Genomic DNA, 20,350 nt, shown 5'->3' with positions numbered 1-20,350 from the left:
CTCCAGCAGGGAATGACCCTCAGGACCCACCGCAAATTCTAGGGCAGGGAGCAATCTTTGCAGGGACACAAGTTCCAAACCTCACTCTGGAACATACTGTGTGGTGCTGGGTAAGCCACATGCCTCCTCTGAGCCTCTGTTTTCTAGTCTATAGAAAGCAGATAGATGAAAGTGAAGCCTTCTGAAGCCCCCACTATGGGCCAAAGCCCCGTCCCCTCCAGTTTGGGCATCAACTTGTTTCATGCTCACAACAAACCTACAGAGTGGGTAGTGGCATTAGCCCCATTTAACGTAGGAGGAGACTGAGGCTCAGAGCGGCCACGCCAGGACTCATACCGGCAGATACTATGCCCAGGGCGCTGTCCTTTCTCACCAGGTTATTGTTTGAAGCCGGTCACATCAAAGGGCACAACAGAGGTACAAGTGCTTTTGACCAGTACTAGCAGAGGTCGCTGTGACTGCTGTAACAGCTCAAAAGCCCTGAGTCCAGCTAGAAGGTCCAGCATCTCCCTGCAAGGGCTGATCTGGTTTTACAATAAGATCAGGGCTCTCAAAGTAAGTTAAGGAAGCCAGGCATGCTGGGAGGAGAGCATCATTTTAATGAAAAAAAATAAAAAATCCTGATTAATGGAAATGATTCTTAATATATTTCAAAATGATCTGTTATGACACAAAGCAAAGACATTTATGTACGACTCTGAAATTCTTAATAGCTGATTTTAGAGCAACCTATTATGAAATCTTCCAAAGCAGAATATACAGTAAGTAAATCATCAGGCAGGCCTCCCAGGCAGACTGACGGCAGCTCCTCTTAAAATAATTTATAAGGTGGGGTGGGGGAGACTGGGAGAAATTATTGCCATAATCATGTATTAGTAAAATATTTATAAATGTGACTTTCTCTTTCACCGTTACGGCAGCTACAGGTATAGGCCAGGTCCTTGAGCCCACATCAGCGGGGCACCCACCTGTCCCCAGAGGAGACACTCAGGTATCAGGCTTCTCTGAGCCCGCTTCATGGTGCTAGAGGCAGGCAGGGTTCAAGGGCAATGAAGGAAATCGCCTCCCTCCCGCTGCAGGGCACCCAGGGAGCAAGACCCCTTCCTTACCAGGCCTCGCAGGGCACCCCAGAGAGCAAGCCCGCTGGAGCTGAGCGCAGCTGAGAGGCAGGGCCGGCAACCTTGGGAGGGTTCCCCAACCCAGTCCAGAAGCCCAAGCGGAAGCCATCCTATGGACCGCCTGCCTTATGCTTGACGCTACAGATGATGCTCCGGCACCCTGGTGGCCGCCAGCCTCAGGATGTAGGGGAGCCCCTCTTGAGGGAGGGAGGCTTTTCATCCTCGGGTCATGAGAGAAGGGAGCTGTGCTTGGAGATATTCTCCAGGCAAGAACTAGTTCTTCCTCTCACCGGCTTCCCGGGCAGGGTTGACAGCGTGGATGGAGTCCACAGCCCACCTGCCTCTTTCCAGCTGTGCAACCTAGGGCAAGTCACCCCACCTTCTTTGTGCCCCAGTTTTCTCTTTTATAAAATGGAATAACAATATCACCTACCTTTTGGATTTGTTGGGAAGATTTCACGAATGAGCATGTACAAAAACGCCTAGAATAGTATCTGAGGTGCCCTCAGCACGAAGTGAGTGCTGGCTCTCACCGCTGTGGTCATTGCTATCGTTATTGTCATTATTGTTACATCTTGAGTCATGCAAGATGCTTCTCTGGGATCCTTTCTAGATTTAAAATGCTATAGCTAAGTGAAAGAGGAAAAGTAAATTCTAGGCAGTCCTATCTAGGATGGCTTCCAGATACTGTGGATTCTGGCAGTTTCGAAACTTTTAGGTGTCTGGTGTATGCATTTCAGGATCTGGTGAAAGCTAGAGATGCCATCTCTTCCTCCCAAACCCCACATTTATGCACAATTCAGCATGCTATTTCAGTAGTTACTAAGGTTCCCTGTTGCAAATCAGTGGTAGCCCCCAAAAGAGGTATACCCTATACATCTTTACCCTAACCCCCGGAACCAATGAATGTGCCTTATTTAGAAGAAAAAGTACCTTTGCCAATAGAGTTAAGGATCATGATATGGGCTCATCCTAGAATACTTAGAACCTAAGGATTGGTCCAAAATTCACTAAACTCAAAATCCAGTCACAGGAGTCCTGATAAGAGAAGACAAGACACAACCACAGAGACGGCGATGTGAAGACAGGAAGAGACTGGAAAGAAGTGGCCACAGCCAGGAGCCAGCAGCTTCTGGAGCAGCAGAAGCTACATGAGGCAACGCAGGGTGCTAGCCCAGAGCCTCTGCAGGGAGCACAGCCCTTGACACTGTGACTTCAGGCTCTGGCCTCAGAACTGTAGAGAATAAATCTGTTGTTTTAAGCTGCCCAGTTTGTGGCAATTTGTCACAACAGCCGGAAATGAATGCACCCCCTAAAATCCACACATAAAACACTCAGGGGTAGGAGTACATGGACCTTAGATTAAGCACCTGTAATCAAGCCCAACTCTAGAAATTCAGTCTGAGAAAACTGAGACCAGAGAGAGAGAAGACTGACTCCAGGGCACACAACAAGCCGGGTGAGACTCGGATGCCAACAGCCTCTCGCATGGCTGTGTCTGAGGAGGACAAGGAGTTTCTTCAAAGCACAACCAAAGAGTTGGGCAGCTCTGAGGCACACAGACCCCCAAGCTGTGATCTTCCCTGAAGGTCATGTAGAAGAGGGATCAGCCAGTTCTTTCAAGAAAGGGCCACAGAGTAAGTTCTTCAGCCCTTGAGGGCCACAGCAACTGCACCCCACTGTGGAAGTGACATGTCAGTGAGTGGTCACGGCCAGGTTCCAGTAAAACCTTAATATGGACACTGCCATTTGAATACCAAGTCGGTTTCCTATGTCCTGAAATATCAGTCATACATGTTGTCATCTAATCAGAAAGTGCAAACTCTTCAGTGTGACAGCTGTACACTGTACACTGTACAGCAGGCTGCATTTGATCCATGTAGCTTGGCACCACTGGTGTGGACAAAACCAAATGCAGAGGTGGGGACCTGTTACTGGTAACTAGAGTTTTGAAGGAGGAAAAATGCGAACTTGAAATAGGACCTCCGTCTCTCACCTGGGCTGAGGTTGCTCTTGGTGACCCAGAAGCCGGGAGAGCCATCCCCCCGCCTCAAAACACCATGGTGGTAACCCCTGAACAGTGAGGCCCCCAAGGTCACAACTCATTTTTTTTTTTTGAAAGGCAAGGGGCGTTTGTTTTTTCATTTATTTCACATCTTCCCAGTCAAGCAAGTCTGTCCTTGTTCTGGACCAATTGTGGAATCCCTACCTTACTTATTTCTGATTTAGTACAGCTTCTAGGAATTTCCAAAATCAGCGGGCAATATATGTGGCTCAAAGGTATGAGAGTTCAAGTAACAAGCCATAAGGCCTGGAGTGTAAGAACAGCTGCCCCGCAGAGAAATAGCCACAGAGTCAGAACCCATTTCAGGGGCAGAGGAAATGGTGAATTGCAGACAGATCTCACTTCACATGGGTTCATTTGACAAGTCCCAGCTCTGTTCGGGACCAAAGGAAGCCACTCCCTATGGAAAGAGCTAGACAAGGACGTAATCACAGCACAAGTCTCCATAAGCCCCATAAAGCCAGTAGCCACATTATTCTTGATCCGTGCTACCTCCCAGGAACTTCCACGTGGTCAAAAAGGATTGCAGAAGAGACTGATTAGGGAAGAGAGGAGCCTTGAATTCCAAGCCAAGGAACTTTACTTGGTTTAGCAGACAAAGGAGTGCCCGGGGGAGCCTCTATGCAGGAGGAAGACACGTGAGTCCACACTGCGGAAAGAAGCCTAAAGGTCCCCCTAGGGATGGACAGGAGGCAAGGGCTATTACAACAGCCCACGCCAAGATATAGGCAACTTCTGGCGTCAGGTGATAACGCAAGAGCAGAGAAATCAGGACGGAGGCTACAGAGAGCAAGAAGGGGCACGTCAGCAAACAGACACAGCGGGCGAGGGGACTTCTGCAGGGAGCAGCCTCCGCCCGCCCGAGGACTGGGTCAGTTCCGGCACAAGCGGTTGGAAGCATTTCCAAGGCGTCTCCTCAGACACATGGCGTCTCCTCAGATACATGGCGCCCGTATTGCAAGGACCCACTCTTTACTGACATGTCCCAGAGCATCTTTGCTCAGTTCAGTAGCCACCAGCTACTTGTGGCTATTTCAATTTAAGTTAGATAAAATGAAATGAAATTAAAACTTTAAGCCGCATTCTGTAGCTACACTTCAGGTACTCAGTCGCCATGGCGGCCAGCGGCTCTGGACTGGACTGCACAGGGGAGAACATCCTCATCACAGCAGATTTGGGTGGTGCTGGTCTGCATGGTTGGCCCTTTTTCCAGCCCCGTTTCCTTCTCACCACGGCTGGTCCAGCAGCCCCCCCAAAGAGCAGTCCCAGGGACACAGACGAGGACAGACTGCCCTGTCCCACCTCACTGAGACAAGGGCCAGCGAACCATCTGCCGAAGGAGACAGCTGGTCACGCAGGTGAGCACGGCAGGAAGGACGTACCTTTGCAAGCCCCTGCTGCGCCGAGGTGGTAGAGGGCGGCCAACACCCGCCAAATGGCTCGCTGCTCGGCCTCCGAAATGCCCAGCGTCTCCATGGCACCCTGGAGCTGGGTGAAGGCGGCTGCTGCCTTCTGCTTGTCTTCAGGCTGAGAGCAAAGGGAGAGGGGAGGAGAAGGAGACCATCACAGTGGAGAAAATGCAAACGCACAACTTGAAGCCAAGCTCCGTCTCGGGGGAGTGTGTGGTCATATTATTAGCCCAGTAAATTACCCACAATTAAGCCAAGGAGTGTTGACACACACAACTCAGACTGCTGGGAAAGTTATAAAAATCATTTCAATCTGACTTTGGAATGTGGGACGATTTTTATTCATTCACGGGTTCATTCAGTAGATTGATGAAGGCTCTGCTCCATGTTGGGCCCTGGGGATGCAACGGAGAGTGAAAGCCAGAAGTTGACTTTGAGGGCTTCTCAAGGTAGGAGTGGAAAGAGACATGAAAGCAACCCAGTGGTGGGATACTGGTGTGCGTGGGAAAGGGTACCGAAGGTGGGAGTGCATAATTAGTCCCAGCAGAGAGTCTGCCATAGAAAAAAAAAAAGAGAGAAAACTGTGATGTAAGTCTGAAAGAGCAATAGGCCAATAAGGTCCAATAAGGGCCCAAAGAATGGACAGCAAACAGCAAAGGAGATCCTTAGAGAAACAAGGCATCAGCTGAACATGAATACATACGCAGCTATTTTTGGAGGTGGGCAAACAGAGAAGGGGAGGACATAAAGCTAGCAGGTGCCAATTGTGAAGGCTTCAAACACATTATTAAAGTCATGGGCTTTAAACTCCAGTCATGATCAGCAAATACACACCCCTACTCAACCCCTAGACCTGTGGCAGACATCACCAATCAATCAAGAAAGCGAAGCAAGTGAGTGGGTCCAGATTCTGAGGACCTAACCCCTTCCAGTCACCACTGACGTGCCTTGGAAAGTGAAACGGACTCTGCTTGCCACCCCCAGTGTGAGCAACAGGAAACTGCCAAACAGTTTTAAGCAGGAGGACAGGGAAAATGACATGATCAGATGTTTATGGGTTGCAGGGTGTTGTTTTTTCTTTTTCAGATTTATGATTCCAATTATGTTTGATTGAATATTAAAATTAGTCTATAACTCCTGCACACACACCATCTGGCCAAGGAGACTTAGCCCAGAAGCCTGCTGAGTTGAGAGGAAGTGATCCTGGGACGAGAATTCTTTTGTCAATAATCCACCAGCAGATAATGAGAAGCTGATTTGCACTTGGCCTGCTTACAGAGCTTGGGTGATGAACTGTAGGCTGCAAAAGCTGGCAGGTCCTTGAATTTTAGGGAGTCCAATTCCCAGAGAGGGGACAACAATTGCCCAAGGTCACACAGCAAATTACTCTCAGACACAAGACAAAAACCAGGTTTTTCTGAGTCCCAGTCCACATCACTTGTCCCATCCACTCAGGCCACTTGTTCTAACTGGGCTTAAGGAAACCAGGAAGGATCTTCGACCGATTGGGATGATGTCTAAGCGTGCAGGGACGCTGAAAGTTTCGTTGTGGAAACATTTCAATTAATAGCAAAAGCATGTTCCACTGATCCATCATATTTCCAGGCCACCACAGGACCACAAAGTCCCTAGCAACCAGGAGCTCAACCTAGCAACCACAACCGCTTCACTGGAGCAAATGGAGGGAGGGAAGGCATCTTACCAACATGCTCTTGCTTATTTATGAGGTTTCAAAGTAGCAGAGAAAGGACAACAAAAGGACAGTGGCCACACATTCATTATAGTTCCCACTGTCAGCCATGAGCACTGGACTTTAAATTACAGGTGGGCTCCATCATCCGTCACTTAGCTCATGTTAAGGGAAGAATGAGAAAACTTCCACAAAAGATTATTTGTTTTGCTTCTTTTTCTCTTCCTTCCTGCTCCCCAGGTCTCTGTGACAAAAGAGGACAAGGAGGGACAAATCTATGCTTCTGATCCAAATGATTAGTCACAGAGGAATGTTTGCTGTCCCTTAAACTGCTAGAGTCCAAAGCCTTTGTATAATGCCCTGGCTAAATCCGCCATTTGTGTCAAATGTGAAATTAGTCAAATTAGAGAATAATTCATCTCACAGCCTAAATGTCTACCAATAGGAGAATGGAGAAAAACAAATCTTCCAGGATTCTGTCTGGAGTGCTATGCAGCAATGAAAAAGAATGAGCCACTGATATGTACAACCATCTTTATGAACCCCACAGATTCATTGTAAGTCAGAGAAGTCAGACATAAAAGACTAAAGTATTGGTGTGAATTTAGACTGGCTGGGCCTCTAGGGATAAGAGTATCAAAGTTGCTCAAAAGATTGAAAATGGATCTGACATACAACCCAACAATTACACTCCTAGAAATCTACCCAAAAACTACAAAACTGCTAATGTTAATCACAGCAATGTTTATACAAGTTATAGCAACAAGCTAAATGCCCAGTGATGAGAGGATCAAGAAGATGTCGGACATATATGTGGCAGAATACTATGCAGCTATCAATAAGATAAACGTTTGCCATTTGTGACCATGTGGATTGAGCTAACAGAGATTATGCTGAGAAAAATAGGTCAGAAGGAGAAAGATAAAGACTAGGTGGTGTCACTTATATGTGGAATATAGAGAAACCAAACAAAGGGTCAGATAGAACCAAACTAAGAACTAACCCTAGAAAGTGGACTATGAAACTGAGACTACCAAAGAGGGTTGGGGGGAGAGAGGGACGAGAACAGAGCAGGGAGGGGGTACAACAGACGAGGGGTGTGTTGGTGATGGCTATAGTGTAGTGATAACACCTGAGAGCCTGTATATCTAAAACACAGATGATGGTGTGAACTCCTATTATGTCAATTTTAAAGAAGAATATAATTATCATTGATTTGTATACTTAAAACCAGTGAGTGCACTTTATACATTTCACTTTGGTTTCACCTTGATTAAAAAAAAATTAGTGGGGGAAAAAAAAAAAAAGCCAACTCACAAGACACCCAGGATTTGTCAGATGCAGTCAGAAACTCAAGGTCAACCAAAGACTGCAGGTAATTTAGTGAAAAATAATAAAATTCCAAATGTTCTCTCTGCATTCGACCGGCTGCCTTTAGAGGGCCCAGGAGGCTCCAGGGTACTCTGCAGAGAGGCCAGGTTGGATTCCGAGTCAGACAGGACTGATGCCATCATCACCGCCTTCCTGTGAGTGTGACTTGGCTCAGGCCTCCCAACTATGAACCGTGGCTCAGTTCTGTTTGGGTGGAGTGGGAAAAATAGCCCACCCTCTTCCCCAAGTGACTGTGAGGATAAATGAACTGATACGCAAAGCACCCAACATAGGGCCGGCACACAGTGGTGCCCAATAAATGAAGCCTGCGCTCACCACTGCATCCTTCCCACATGCCTGCACCCAGGCCGCTACTCCTGGGAACACCTTTCCCCACTGCTGTCCAAGTGCAAACCCAGCGTTGCATGGAAAGTGAATCGGGTCTGGCCCTGTCCTCAAGGGGCTTCCAGTCCAACGACGGGGCAGATGTACAAACAGATGATGACAGCATGGAGGGCGTTTGGGGGGCTGGGAGGCCTGGGAAGGGGCAGTGAGCCAAGGGGGAGGGTCAGAGGCTTCCAGAAAGAAGTGGAGGCTGAAACAAATGAACAAGCAAGGTGGAGGGGCACTGGGGAGCCAGAAAGGGTCTCTAAGGAGCAGGTGCAGGGCTGAAGAACACGTGGGCCTGGGATGCTGAGAACACTGAGGACATTGTGCAGAGGGCACCAGGAGCTTGAAGCTCCCACTCCACCCAACTCATGCCTGCGCACGGCTCAGAGCCCTGCCAGGGTGCTCCGGCACCCTGCTCAGAAGCACAGTGGGGGCCTCAGGTAGATCTGGGTCCCCCCACGCATTCAGGGTTGTAAACCAGCCCCTTCTCCTCCAGGGGGGGGGTGGCTCCGCTGTCCTGACAATCAAGCATCGGAGGGGATTCCCAGCCTCCACTGCGCTGGAGAGGGACGCAGCTCTGCGAAGCAAGGCTGGGCCATGACCTGATTCCTTGCAAAGGGGAGAGCGGTGCCTTCCGGGTGGTGACCCTCATGCAGCTCATGGGGAGGGCCACACATGTGACAGCTCAAAGCCAGGCACTACCTTTTCCCAAGGGGCTTTGCCCTTCACTCAACACTGCTCAATGGGTGTCTTCTTTGGTTAGTCACTGGGAGAGCATTTAAGAGAGAGGAGAAAGAATTAATTGAGCACCTACTCCACTATCATTGGGGCTTTTACCTGATAAGGTGGGTGTGGAGCTCTCCAGTTGACAGAGGAGGAAACTGAGGCCCAGAGAGGGAAGAGAGGGGGGCATAGTCACTCTGTGCCAGAAACTCAGCTGAGCCCCCGATCCTACAGCAGACTGGAGAGTTGGGTGTTGTTCTACCCATTCCACAGGTGAAAAAATGGGGCTGCTCGAGGCTAAGAAACCCAAGGATGACCAATGGATTAGATTCCAGAGCACATGGCCTCCAGCCATGTGAGCTGACAGAGTGGGACAAACAAGAGGGCCAGAGCTGAAGTCAGCCAACCTGGGTTCCAGTTCTGTTTCTGCTCCTCAAGCACTGTGCCCTTGGCAAATAACTTCAGCTCTCTGGGCTTGCTTACTCCCCCTGAAAATAACATGATTATAATCCCTTTGCTCAAAAAGCCATTAGGATCAAGTAAGAGAAAGCTGTCGGCAGAGCCTGACATGAGCGCACGATTCCCTCCTCTTCTGTGTGGAAACCGATTCTCCACAGTCAACACCTGGGTCATAAGAAATAAATGTGCCTCGGGCCAAAGTCTGGAAGGCAACAGCCAGAAGCAGGCTGCAGAGGGGAGAGGATTATTATTATTATGAGCACTCCCGCTGGATACATTTTTTAAAAATCAGGCAAGGTTGCAAAAAAACAAATTACAGAGTAGAAAATAATAGGAAAGATTTTGATTTCGAATGTATCGTGGTCAAATAAATTCCATTTAGAAACTGAAATGTGGCAGCAGTGGCCAGCAGTGCAGTGTCCAGGCGGTGGAGCTGAGAGGCAGCAAGCAAGGCGACCACTGAGAACCAGGGCCGCCACGGAGGGTCTTAGAGCTCCAGCTGTCCCTGCTCCAGCTGTCCACTGTCGGGGCTCTTCAGTCACGCAGTGCTGTTTGCTACTCCCACCTTTACCTTTACATCGGCAGCAGGGTGGGTAACAGGATGCTAGCTTCGCTGTACCTGTCTAACTTCCTTCTCAGTTGAGGAGGTGTCCAGCACCTCCTCCAGGCAGCCTTCCCTGATAGCCGCTATCCCTCCCAACCTGGCCTCAGGCCACACGCACCTCTTTCAGTCACCTATCTCTCTGATTTAGAATTGTGTGCATATGTGGCTGTGGCAGCTCATACCCACCTAGGGAGCATGAGTGCTTTGTCGCTAGAAACCCAGCTGAGCGATCGCTGTGTGCCACTGCCAGCTTCTAGTAAAATCAACAAATAGTTGGTGAGAGAATGTGGACAGGCTGCCAGCTATTGTCCTTGAATAAGAGCCACTGATGCTGGGGGAGATGGCACCACCCCCCACGCTGGGTCCCACCATGTGACTCACCCCAGGGTCACAGACCCAGAGGCCCAGGCTGGCTGAGGGTTCAGAATCCCCAATTCCCTGATCACCTTCTCTGGATCCTCTGAGATTCCCAGCAACCATCAGGGATCCGTGCAGCGAATCCAAAGACAGACACAAGATCTCCAAGGCTCTAAGAAATGCCTCCCGAGACACAGCAGGATCAAATTAAAGTGAAATTAGCGTAGCTCTGCCTACCATGGAAGCACAGTCCAGAAAATTGAAAAGACATGATTTTAGCCAAGTTGCGACTTGGGTGTGCTCGTTCATTTATTCACACACCCACAATCAATGGAGCACGCCCTGGGTGCGTGGTTCGGTGAAGAGGACACAGAAGTGTCCCTGCCCTCTCCGAACTTAGGGCCGAGGAGAGACAGGCTGTGGGCTGCATGACAAGAGACAGGAGCCAAGGAGATCACAAAAGAGACCATTAACGGGGGTCTCTCCTCAGAGTCAGGTCTAGGATACCAGAAGCTGGGGATGTGTTGGGGAGGTCGAGGGAGGTCTGCGCGAAGACCTTTATCACCGCCTTATTAGGCTGCAAAGAGCTTAGCACTTTTTGTTCAGGGACTGCAGACTCTGCCATGGAGTCTGGTCACTAAAAATGTTGTTTGTGGAAGTCTTAGTGATATACAGTTTATTTTGAACGAGGTCAAAGTTTCCTGGGAAAATATACTGAGAAAACAATCTACAAAAATGTTACCAGAGGCTATTTCTGGATGGCCAAGTCAGGGGTGCCTGGTTCTGGGTTTGTGTGAATGTGTGTCTTTTGGATTTTGTTTTGTCAATAAAGATTTAGGTTTGGGGGCGGGGGGTTGTATGATTCTTCCACGAGATATATATATATTCATTTAATCTGTACACACACACACACACACACACTCACACACACGTGTGTACAGTCCTCAGCCTGTATCTTTACTTGCCAAATCCACCAACATGGGGGTTTGTACTTAGCACCTCTCATTCTTAGGAAGCATTTACTGATCACCAAGCACCTGCACTGCCCAATGCCGGAAAACCAACCCAAGCTTGTATCAAAGACCACAGAGTTTTAAAATCTTATTTTCATTCTTAGAGAACAGAGAAAACACCCTGTGGATCCTGGCAGGTAGCAGAGAGTGAACAAAGGAACTCCCTCTCTGCTCCCACTAATCAACCGGTGTTGAAAACACCGCCCAGAAACCCAGAGAAAACAAAACGAAAACCAACTCAAATGGCTTTTTGACAGGACTCACGCTGTGACCCGCTCTGCAATCAGGCTGTTAAAAAAGGGGCAGAGAGCTGTGCAGGGCAGCCTGGGCCTGCTCCCTCCTTGAAGTCAACAGGAAAACCAGCACCGACCCTGTTGCAGAGTCAAATGGATGCCCTTGGCCCGAACTCATTACTTCGGGATAATCTCTCAGGCTCTGCTGTCAAGGTGAAAGTCAGGGTTCCTGATGGCCCCCAATGATGGGGGGAAAGGGCATGAAAGAACATCCTACAGAATCCCCCCAGTGAGGGGGTATATTAGACTATCAGGAAGGGGAAGAGTAGAGTAGCTGACAGCATTTAAAGCTGGAGGAGCCACAGCACCCTGCACAATCAACTCGACTTCCACCTGTTTCCAAAGTAGGCCTCTGGGCCCACCAGAACCGTATCACCTGAAACTTGTGAGACAGGCAAATTCCCAGGCCAGACTCAGACCTAAGGAGCCTGCCTGTGGCCGGCGCTGGCACGTTCACAGACGGCCATAAAGCAGGGGCTTAGTCCTGAGGATGCAGCTTACAGGTTCATCTCGTATGGGCCATGCTGCTGGAGTCACAGCAGAGGGGGCTCTGCCAGCCTGAGGTTACCGAGATTCTCCTCTGGGTTTCTTCTAGAAGGGTCATGCTCTTCCATTTTAGAGTTAGAGCTGTGATGCAATTTTTGTTAGTTTTTGGAGGCAGCGTGAGTTTGTGTGGGCCTCTAGTGTGTCCAGGACCTGGGGCACCTGTGAAGGGCACACCGGAGGCATGACTGCTGTGTCCAGCATACAGTGAATCTTTATTCTGCTGCGTGCTCGTTATATATCCCACATTCTCACGCTGTAACGACAGCACAGTGACTTAACCTATCTAGACATTCTCAAGCAGTAACAATAGCAGATTGACTTACTCTAACTCTATACCTGCTGTTGTAATTCTTGGGACACCCTGTCCGGCCCCAAATGGCCATGCTCCCGCACACACCCGGACACTTCTCTTGATAATCTCTTTTGCTGTCTTTCTCAGACGTGGCTGCTGGCTCGCATGACCTATTTCCTCCCATCTAGGAGCTCAGACCCGGCCCTCGAGAGCCTTCCCCAAGGCGCACATGCTTCACGTGCCTTTTGGTGGCCAAGTCCAGATGCCGGTCAAGGCCATGAAGAGCTCTGTCAACAAGTATGTGGACTGAAATCCACGTTTCACCTGAGGACAGCCGATGATTCCCTCACGCCCAATGGGGGAAAGGCTTTACTCTTACCGGGTAAATGCCCACTGATCCTTTAAGCCCCACGTCAAAGCTTTGCTAAAAAACCTTCCCTGAGACCAAGTCATTCTTCATCTTTTCTCTGGTGCCCCCAGCACCTTGTACCACCTCTGACACATTCTTATCCCACGTGATTTTGTTTGTTAATTCTCCAGATAGAGTGAAATTGCGCCAGTGGGGGCCATCACCCCAGCACTTCGCTCAAAGCTGGCACAGGAGGTGACCGTGGGGTGTGTATAGCAGAGTCAGGGCAACTCAGAAGACAACTGTTACCAATACAAATAAGGGAATAAAAGAACAGGTAAGTGAATACTTTGTCTCAGCAAACAACTGAACACCCTCCCTCAAGGTCCTACTCACAGGCCACACCCTCCAGAAAGCCCTCTCTAATTGCACCTACTCCCATGAATCATCAGTAAGATCTAGCAAGAGCACCCGTTACCGATTTAGGCCTAACCTGGCATGAAGTGTTCTAGATGTGGTTTCATTAAACCTCACAACAGATCCATGAGGCATCTACAACCATCATTACCTTGCTCAAGAGGACCAAGTGTTGAGTGTTAAGCTGCTACACCTGAGCACACATACCTGGTAAGTGTCAGAGACGGGCCTGAACCCCATGGACGGAGCCCCAGAGCCCACGCTCTGACCTCTACGCACACCACTTCTGGGTTCCTGTTATCTCATTTCCCCAACAACCCTCGCAGTCAGAGGCACCCCCACCTCACGGCCGCAACCCCTCATCTCCCTGACTTGACCAACACTGGTCAAGTACACACCCCGGTGGTAGAGAAAAGATGTTGCACAGGACACCCCTCCGTTAACCTCCTCTCCTGGCCACGAGAGACCGACACCAACAGCCCCCCGGAAGGACCTCCCCTTTACCTTAGGCCACGTGCCTATGCCGAAGGCGCTGCTGTCCGCCATCTGGTGCAGGCACAGCTCGGTCCTAGAAGCAGGGAAGTGACAAGAAGTAAGGCAAGGCCTGTCTCCACAGATGGCCTGACAGGGCCGGTCAAGGTGGGGGCTGCCAGGTGATCCCAGGCCTGCCCCCAACTACTGCTCCCTCACCGCACTCCCAGGGCCCTACCTAAGGGCTGGATCCCGGGGAACAGAGCCAGACCTAGAGTCGGGGGCCAGCTTCTGACTCCAGGCTTCCATCACCTGCCTACGTGAACTTGCTCAAAGACAACACTGGAACATTAGACAGGACCCCAACTTCCCAGATTAGATTATATGACGATCCCACCCGATAGGTAGCAATATTATTCCCATTTGGCTGAGAGGCATTGAGAACAAGCCTTTATCCACACAGCTCACATACATGGAGCCGGGAGCCAGACTGAGCACTTCTGAACCCCCAAACACAGACACTGCCCAGCGCCCACCCCTCATCTCTGGCCTGTCTTCATCCTCTAAAGGGACGTGACGTTCACGGCTGCTTCCAGTGTTCAAACTGACAGGCCCTTGAGAGGGGCGCCACAGACTCCCCCCCTCACCCCGTCACCACAGGCCTGAAGAACACAAGCGAAGGTAGGAGGGGTGGGGAGGCCCAGCCACGCCCCCCTCACCCCCAGGAATGCCTCACTTACAGAAGCTTCATGGAGTCTGGCCTAGGACCCTACAACCCAATGGCGCTCAAGTCTGATCCTGGAAATTGGCGCTCATTCAGCAAGTCCCCAGCCTGTTTCTCCAGACTGGGGTTCTTCAGGGCCTCCTCCCCTAGTTTTAATACAGACCCACAACCCTGGCCTCAGCCTCACGCCCTGGAAGAGCCCTTATGAGATAGCCAGTCAGCAGGCAAGGGGCACTCGCTGACTGTCCCTTTAACCCATCTACAAATGGGTTTTCTATTACTTATGCCTCAAGCTTAAGTGAGCTGTAACATGACAACTCCCCTGCCCACCTGGACAGAGTAGGTTCTCCGCAGGTATCTCCCTTGCCCTCGACCTAGTCCATACCCCATCTTCTGGAAGTTGACCTTGACAACTAACAGCGGAGCATGAGTCCTACGCTAAGCACTGGGGAGGGAGAAAGCAGCGAGGCTGATTCGAGAATCTCAGAGTCAGTGTGCTGAGGGAAAGAGACACATCAGTGTGGCAGATGCTGTTCCAAGGGGCATACTGGGGCCAGCGTGGACAAAGGATAAACTGAGGGAGCACACCTCTAAGGAAGGCCCTTGGCGCTGGGTTTTGAAGTATGAATAGGAGCTTGCTACAGAAAGGAAGGACCCCGGCAGAAGTTAGAGCCTGTTTTCTCCGCTGCGGGTTCACTGTGGACACAGGAGCACTGTGGTGGCAGCAGCGGCAGAGAAAGGGACGTGGTGTGGGAGGGCCTGAGGGGCGACCTGCAGGAGCATGACCCCGAAGGGGCTGGGTTGTTCCAAACTCTCCTCCGGTCCTTCGGGTGCCTGAAACCCGTCTGGGCCACCCCTGCGCTCTCAGACTCAGCTCTGTCCTGACTCCTGGGACTGCACACTCGTCTGGGTCTGGCCCGCTGACACAGTGCCCTGTGGACTGGGGTGAGCCTGGTGTGGAGGCCTAGTAACTTCTGTGATGACCTCCCAGGACGATCGCCCCACCCCAGCAGGCCGTGACTCCAGGCCCAGAATCAAGTCCCAGCCACCCCATGGAAGGGGAAACAGGCTCAGAGACCAACACGGGGCAAAGCCAGACTCCAAACATATGCCCTCTGACCCCAAAGCCAGACCCTGCCAGCACAGCCCCTGTCAGGACCCAAAAGTCATGTCAAGGCAGGACTGATCCTCCCAAGAGTCACAGCACACACATGGGAGCATGAGCTGTCCTGGCGCTGTCCCCAGCCTGGTCCTTGCCTTACTCTTTAGCCATCGCAGCCCTGAGGCGGCTGTCAGCACACCCCTTACAGATGCCTCAGAGAGGTGCAGTCAGCAGCCAGCAGCAAGTGGAGAAGCCAGAGGTGAGGCCACATAGTCTGACCCCAAATCTGAGCTCCTTGTCAGTGGTGCTGCTCTGAGTTCTCTAGACTCTGAAGGCGTCACACCCAGGAGCTTCCTCATGACTCGGTTACCCTGCTCTGGAAATGGGGAGGTTCCTCTCCCATTGACCCTCTCCAAAAAACAGATGCTACCCTTCACCAGGAGGCTCAGCACAGGTTCAGCCTGCCCTTCACAGGAAGCAAGGGGCAAGCAATGGGGTGGCGGTGAAGGAAAAGCCCAAATCAGCACCCACTCCGGGGACAGAAACAGCTTTTCTCCCCAGAGTTTCACTGGGACCTGGCCACTCATTTGCTAGAGAGGAGACAGATCCACAGAGAGGGAGCCCCACGCCCCAGCAGGCCCAGCATAGCCAGGGAGGGCAGGGACGCCTCCCTGGCCACCTCCCCCAGGAGGCCCTTGAGACCAGGTCTACCTGAGTACCAGGCTGGCTGCTCCACCTGGTGTCCCCTGGGCCTGAGGTCCCCCTTCTGGGAAACCCCATGTGCCCCCGAGGTTCCCACAAAGCGTAGGATCTTCTGAAAGACTTGGAGTCAGCGGGCCTTGCCCTCCTCCCACACTCTTGCCAGGCAATGCCCTGCCGACACTCCACCATCACAGCCTCTGCCCCCACCCCCATTAATAAAGAGCTGCACGTGATGCCTATTGTTTCTGCTTCACAGAGGAAGCCACTGGGGTGCAGAGGGATGGTGCCTGACCAGGGTCACCCAGCCCAGAGCAGACCTGGCAGTGTCCTAACCACTCGGTTTCACTGCCCCTCGGCTCTGGGCAAAACTAAGGTTGGGGCCCTGGAGAGCGGGTGCCTTGGTGTGTAGGCCCAGCCAGCTGCTCACCTGAGCTCCAGGTCCAGTCCTGCCAGCATCTGGGAGAAGACCTCGAAGTTGCCTTCCCCTTCGGGCTGCCGGGCCACCCGGCTCTTCTCCAGAAGCATCGTCTGCAAGGGAGGTGGCACCGGTGAGCGCCTGTGCCTGCTGGCGTCACCGGGAGGTCCCTCGTCCAGACTCTGGGCCTCCCCTCAGGCAACATCTCAGGTTCACACTCTGCTGGGGTCCTCCGCTCCCAGCAGACCTTTGTCTCGCTCCTTCCGGTCCATCCAGGGACTCAGCTACCACAATAAATTCACTCCAATTAAGGTATCAAAAGGTAATAGCAATTAAACGGAGCCGCCCTTTGACAGTCTTATTTAACGGCGGCCTTTAACAGCTCGCTCAAATGGTGATTAATGGTGGACTTTCCAGGCCGGGATGCAAGGGGCTTATTTGGCACCACTGACAAGTTTTCCTTGAGTCTGGATATTATCCCAGCTCCCCATACAAACAGCCCTCCTAATAACCTAATCCTATTTTCTGTTCAAACAGAATGTTTGAGGGGGAAGAGGAGGGGCGCGGGTGATTCTGGGGATCGGAACAAACAGGCCATGTGTTCGTCACACACGGGCCGTGTGGAGGCCGGCGAGTGGCTGTTTAATTTCAGCTTATGCTTTTAAGACCCAGCTAATGAGCGGCTGAATTACTTATTTGCTCATGAACATTTCGTTCCTGAAACATCAGAGGGGCTGGCGGTCAGCGTGCTCTGGGAGGGGACATTCTGGGGCACTGAGCAGGGCGGAGCTGGCGTGGCCGGAGGCGCTAACACCCTGGAGACACATTCCAGGGTCCAGCGGAGCAGAACCGAGGACCCTCTGGCCCCAGCTCCAGCCCACCCAGAGGCTCACCTGGAGCTGCGCAGCTGTGACTCGGCCTGTGGCGCTGAAGTCCAGTGACATCACCATGGTGAACCGGGTGGCACAGCGGCTGTGGCTGGTGGACACAGAGCCGAAGGCTCGGAGGACAGTGAAGGCGGCTTGGATCCTCTCCTCTAGGGGGTGTGAGGCAGGGTGTCACAAGCCTGACCCTCCGCACCCCCACCTCACTGGGCACCCTCGCCCCAGGGACGGAGCCCATCCTGCCCCACGCCTCACGGGCTCCCTACCACCTCCCGATTCCACGATAACCACACACTGCCAGCCTGGCCCTGTGCTGTTAGCCGGGGTGCAGGCCAGGCATAACTGAGCCAAGAAGGGTGCTGCCCAGGCCCTAGTTTGGTACGACTGGGCACAGGGGCTCTCCCGGCAGGATGCTCACCTTCTCCCTCCCCTGCGGGGACTCGCAAGATGACAGCAGGTTTGAAAATCTCTCTATGCTTCCCACAACTATCTGTCAAGCACCTGCTATGTGCTAGTCTCCATGCGAGGCACCTGGATGCAGCCTGCCCTGACTCCCACCCTCCAACACACGGTCCCAGCACAGTCACACTCTGAGAGGGCGCAGATGGGAACTTCTCCCCACTGCAGTCTTAGCCCCCAGCCTGGGCCAGGAAAATAAGTGATCAGGACAACATGAAAGAACCCAGCGGAGAAGCCACAGAGCAAAGCACAGTGGGTAAGTGAGTTTGAATATGGGTTCTTCTCTTTGCCCTTCTCTTTAGGGCAAATTAAGTTTCCCGTGCCGCTGATATCCCATCTGTAAATGGGGGTGGAAGTCATGGAGACTAAAAACTGTACTAGTGTAAAGTATTAGACCATAAACAAAGTGCATTTAGTACATTATCTACTATGACTAGACAAGCATTATTGCCTGGGTCACATGTTCTCAGGAGGGGATCTTGTCCCTCCAGAGGGGAGAAGCCAGTTCTTGGAGGTGGAGGGAATTTTATTTTCTTATACATGAAGCACAACTACACACACACACACACACACGCAGTTAAGTGGTACTGAAACTTGATGGTGGGGGGTTGGTAGGGAGAAACAGATCTAAAAGACTCCTGGGATAGGGCAGGAGATGAAAATAATAAAAGCATTGAGAAAACGGGCCCCAGGGTTATAGCCCGGGAACCAGACTGCCTGAGTGTGAATCTCAGCTCTGGGATGGATTAGCTGTGTGGCCTTGGGCAAGCTAGCTAACCTCTCTGAGTCTTAATGTTCTCATAGGTAAAGTTCAAATGCTGATTTCACCCACTCTACAAGGCTGCTTAAATAATAAATAAGTTGAGAAGCTGGGAACAAGACCTGACACAAGTTCTCAGCAAATACCAGCATTATTAATACTGTGAGCAGTACTATTACCTGGCATTCGTCTCTGGGACTCAACTCCAGCACCACGTCCTGAAGGAAGCCCCAGCCCCTGGCCCGTGCTTCCTCCCTGCCTCTCCCCTAAGCAGCTCGGCCAGCACGTGCACAGAACATCTGAGGCCCGTACTCAGGGGAGTGCAGTTTCCCTTCTGGCTCTGAGCTGCTGTGAGCAGAGGCCTCGCCCTTCACTCTTTACTTGCTGGGTCCTCAGTCCTGTTGAGCAAGCTGTGCACTGCACGAGGACACTGTGTCTACAAGGCCCCACTGGCATCACATCATAGGTCTGTTCCCAGAAGGCTGCAGTCGAGTGTGTGGTTACTACATGCTGGCTGCTCTCCAGGTGCTGTGAAGGTCTTGAGGAGACAGTACCTTTGGCAACTTTGCACAATGGTTTCTAATGGCCTGGGTTGGCCTGCCCAGTACAGCTCTGCACATAGCTGCTTAGTGAAAGTTACTGAATGGCTCTATGAGGAGTGGCGCAGCACCCCCCTTGACTGTCCCCACCCCCCCACACACACAAACACAGCCCTGTGCTATCTGTTGCCCAGAGACCACTGTACCTGAGACACTGCCATCCACGCTGCCCGCCATCCGCACTAGGTGCTCCAGGACCTGCTGGCAGCAGGTGGTCTTCCCAGCCCCACTCCGGCCCAGGGCCACGATGCTCTGGTCCTTCCGTTGGCTCAGCAGCGCCCAGTATGCCCTCTGCGCCAGGGAGCCAACGTGGGCAGGCAGGCCATCCCGGCGGCCCCTGGGTACCTGCAGGAAGGTGCCAGGTATCAGCTTACCCACCAGCGTCAATCCAGGGAACAAGCCAAGAGCCCTACCCTTGCTCAGGTCCAGATCTGTCCCCTGCCTCCCACCCTCCTCCTGTCCTGTGGGAGAAGTCATGAGTCTTAGTCTTGCATTTCACTGGGAAGATCTAGCCTGGGGGTCAGGCCCTGCTCCTGGCTCACCCTGAGTCCTTGGGCAGTCTATGACCTACTCTGGGTCTGGGTCTCCCTCCAGCTAGTGACGGCCTTGAACCCGAGCTGTGTTAGCACGTGGTCTTGCTTCGGAAATTATCAGCATTATCAGCTTGCACCTGCCTGATAAGCGGCAGCTGGATAAAACGGCAAAATTGACTAGTGATGTCTGCCATGGAAACAGTGCGGGGATGGGGGCTGGGCGGTATGTGTGCTATACATTTGCCATAACAGATTTAGGTGATACCTGAAGCCCCCTCCACTTCATTCATTCGTCCATTCATCCATTTAATTACAAAATTCATTGAGTGTCTACTATGTAACAGGCCCTGGGAGCCTAATACCACACCACAAGGAGATGCCTAAAATATTATTTTAAATATTTTTAACACTACCACGTTCTGGTGAAGGTGCTGAGTAATAGGAATTTGTGTACAATGCTGCACTTACCCTGAAAAACAGTTTGGCAGCTTTTGAAGCAGTGAGACATGCACTCACCACACAACCCAGAAATCCCATTCTCAGTTACATACCCCAGAGAAAAGCACATTTATGCTTACAAAAAAGCCCTCTACGTCACTGGTAAC

General features: G+C 51.6%; 1 protein-coding gene across 1 annotated transcript in view; it reads right to left on the bottom strand.

Annotated features, from left to right (window-relative positions):
* The window catches only part of MYO18B (myosin XVIIIB), a 230,720-nt gene that overhangs the window by 195,271 nt on the left and 15,099 nt on the right, over nt 1–20,350 (bottom strand). Inside the window, exons 7-11 of the mRNA XM_004690853.1 lie at nt 19,359–19,557; nt 17,404–17,546; nt 16,523–16,623; nt 13,601–13,664; nt 4,566–4,710 (exon numbers count right to left, since the gene is read on the bottom strand). Of these exons, the coding sequence (XP_004690910.1) occupies nt 4,566–4,710; nt 13,601–13,664; nt 16,523–16,623; nt 17,404–17,546; nt 19,359–19,557 (652 nt within the window). The remainder of the gene's footprint in view (nt 1–4,565; nt 4,711–13,600; nt 13,665–16,522; nt 16,624–17,403; nt 17,547–19,358; nt 19,558–20,350) is intronic.

The sequence above is a fragment of the Condylura cristata genome, unplaced genomic scaffold (assembly GCF_000260355.1).
Source record: "Condylura cristata isolate star-nosed mole 26May11 unplaced genomic scaffold, ConCri1.0 scaffold00029, whole genome shotgun sequence".
Lineage (NCBI taxonomy): Eukaryota > Metazoa > Chordata > Mammalia > Eulipotyphla > Talpidae > Condylura > Condylura cristata.
Note: the sequence above shows the minus strand (reverse complement) of the source record. Positions and strands in the feature narration are given on the sequence as shown.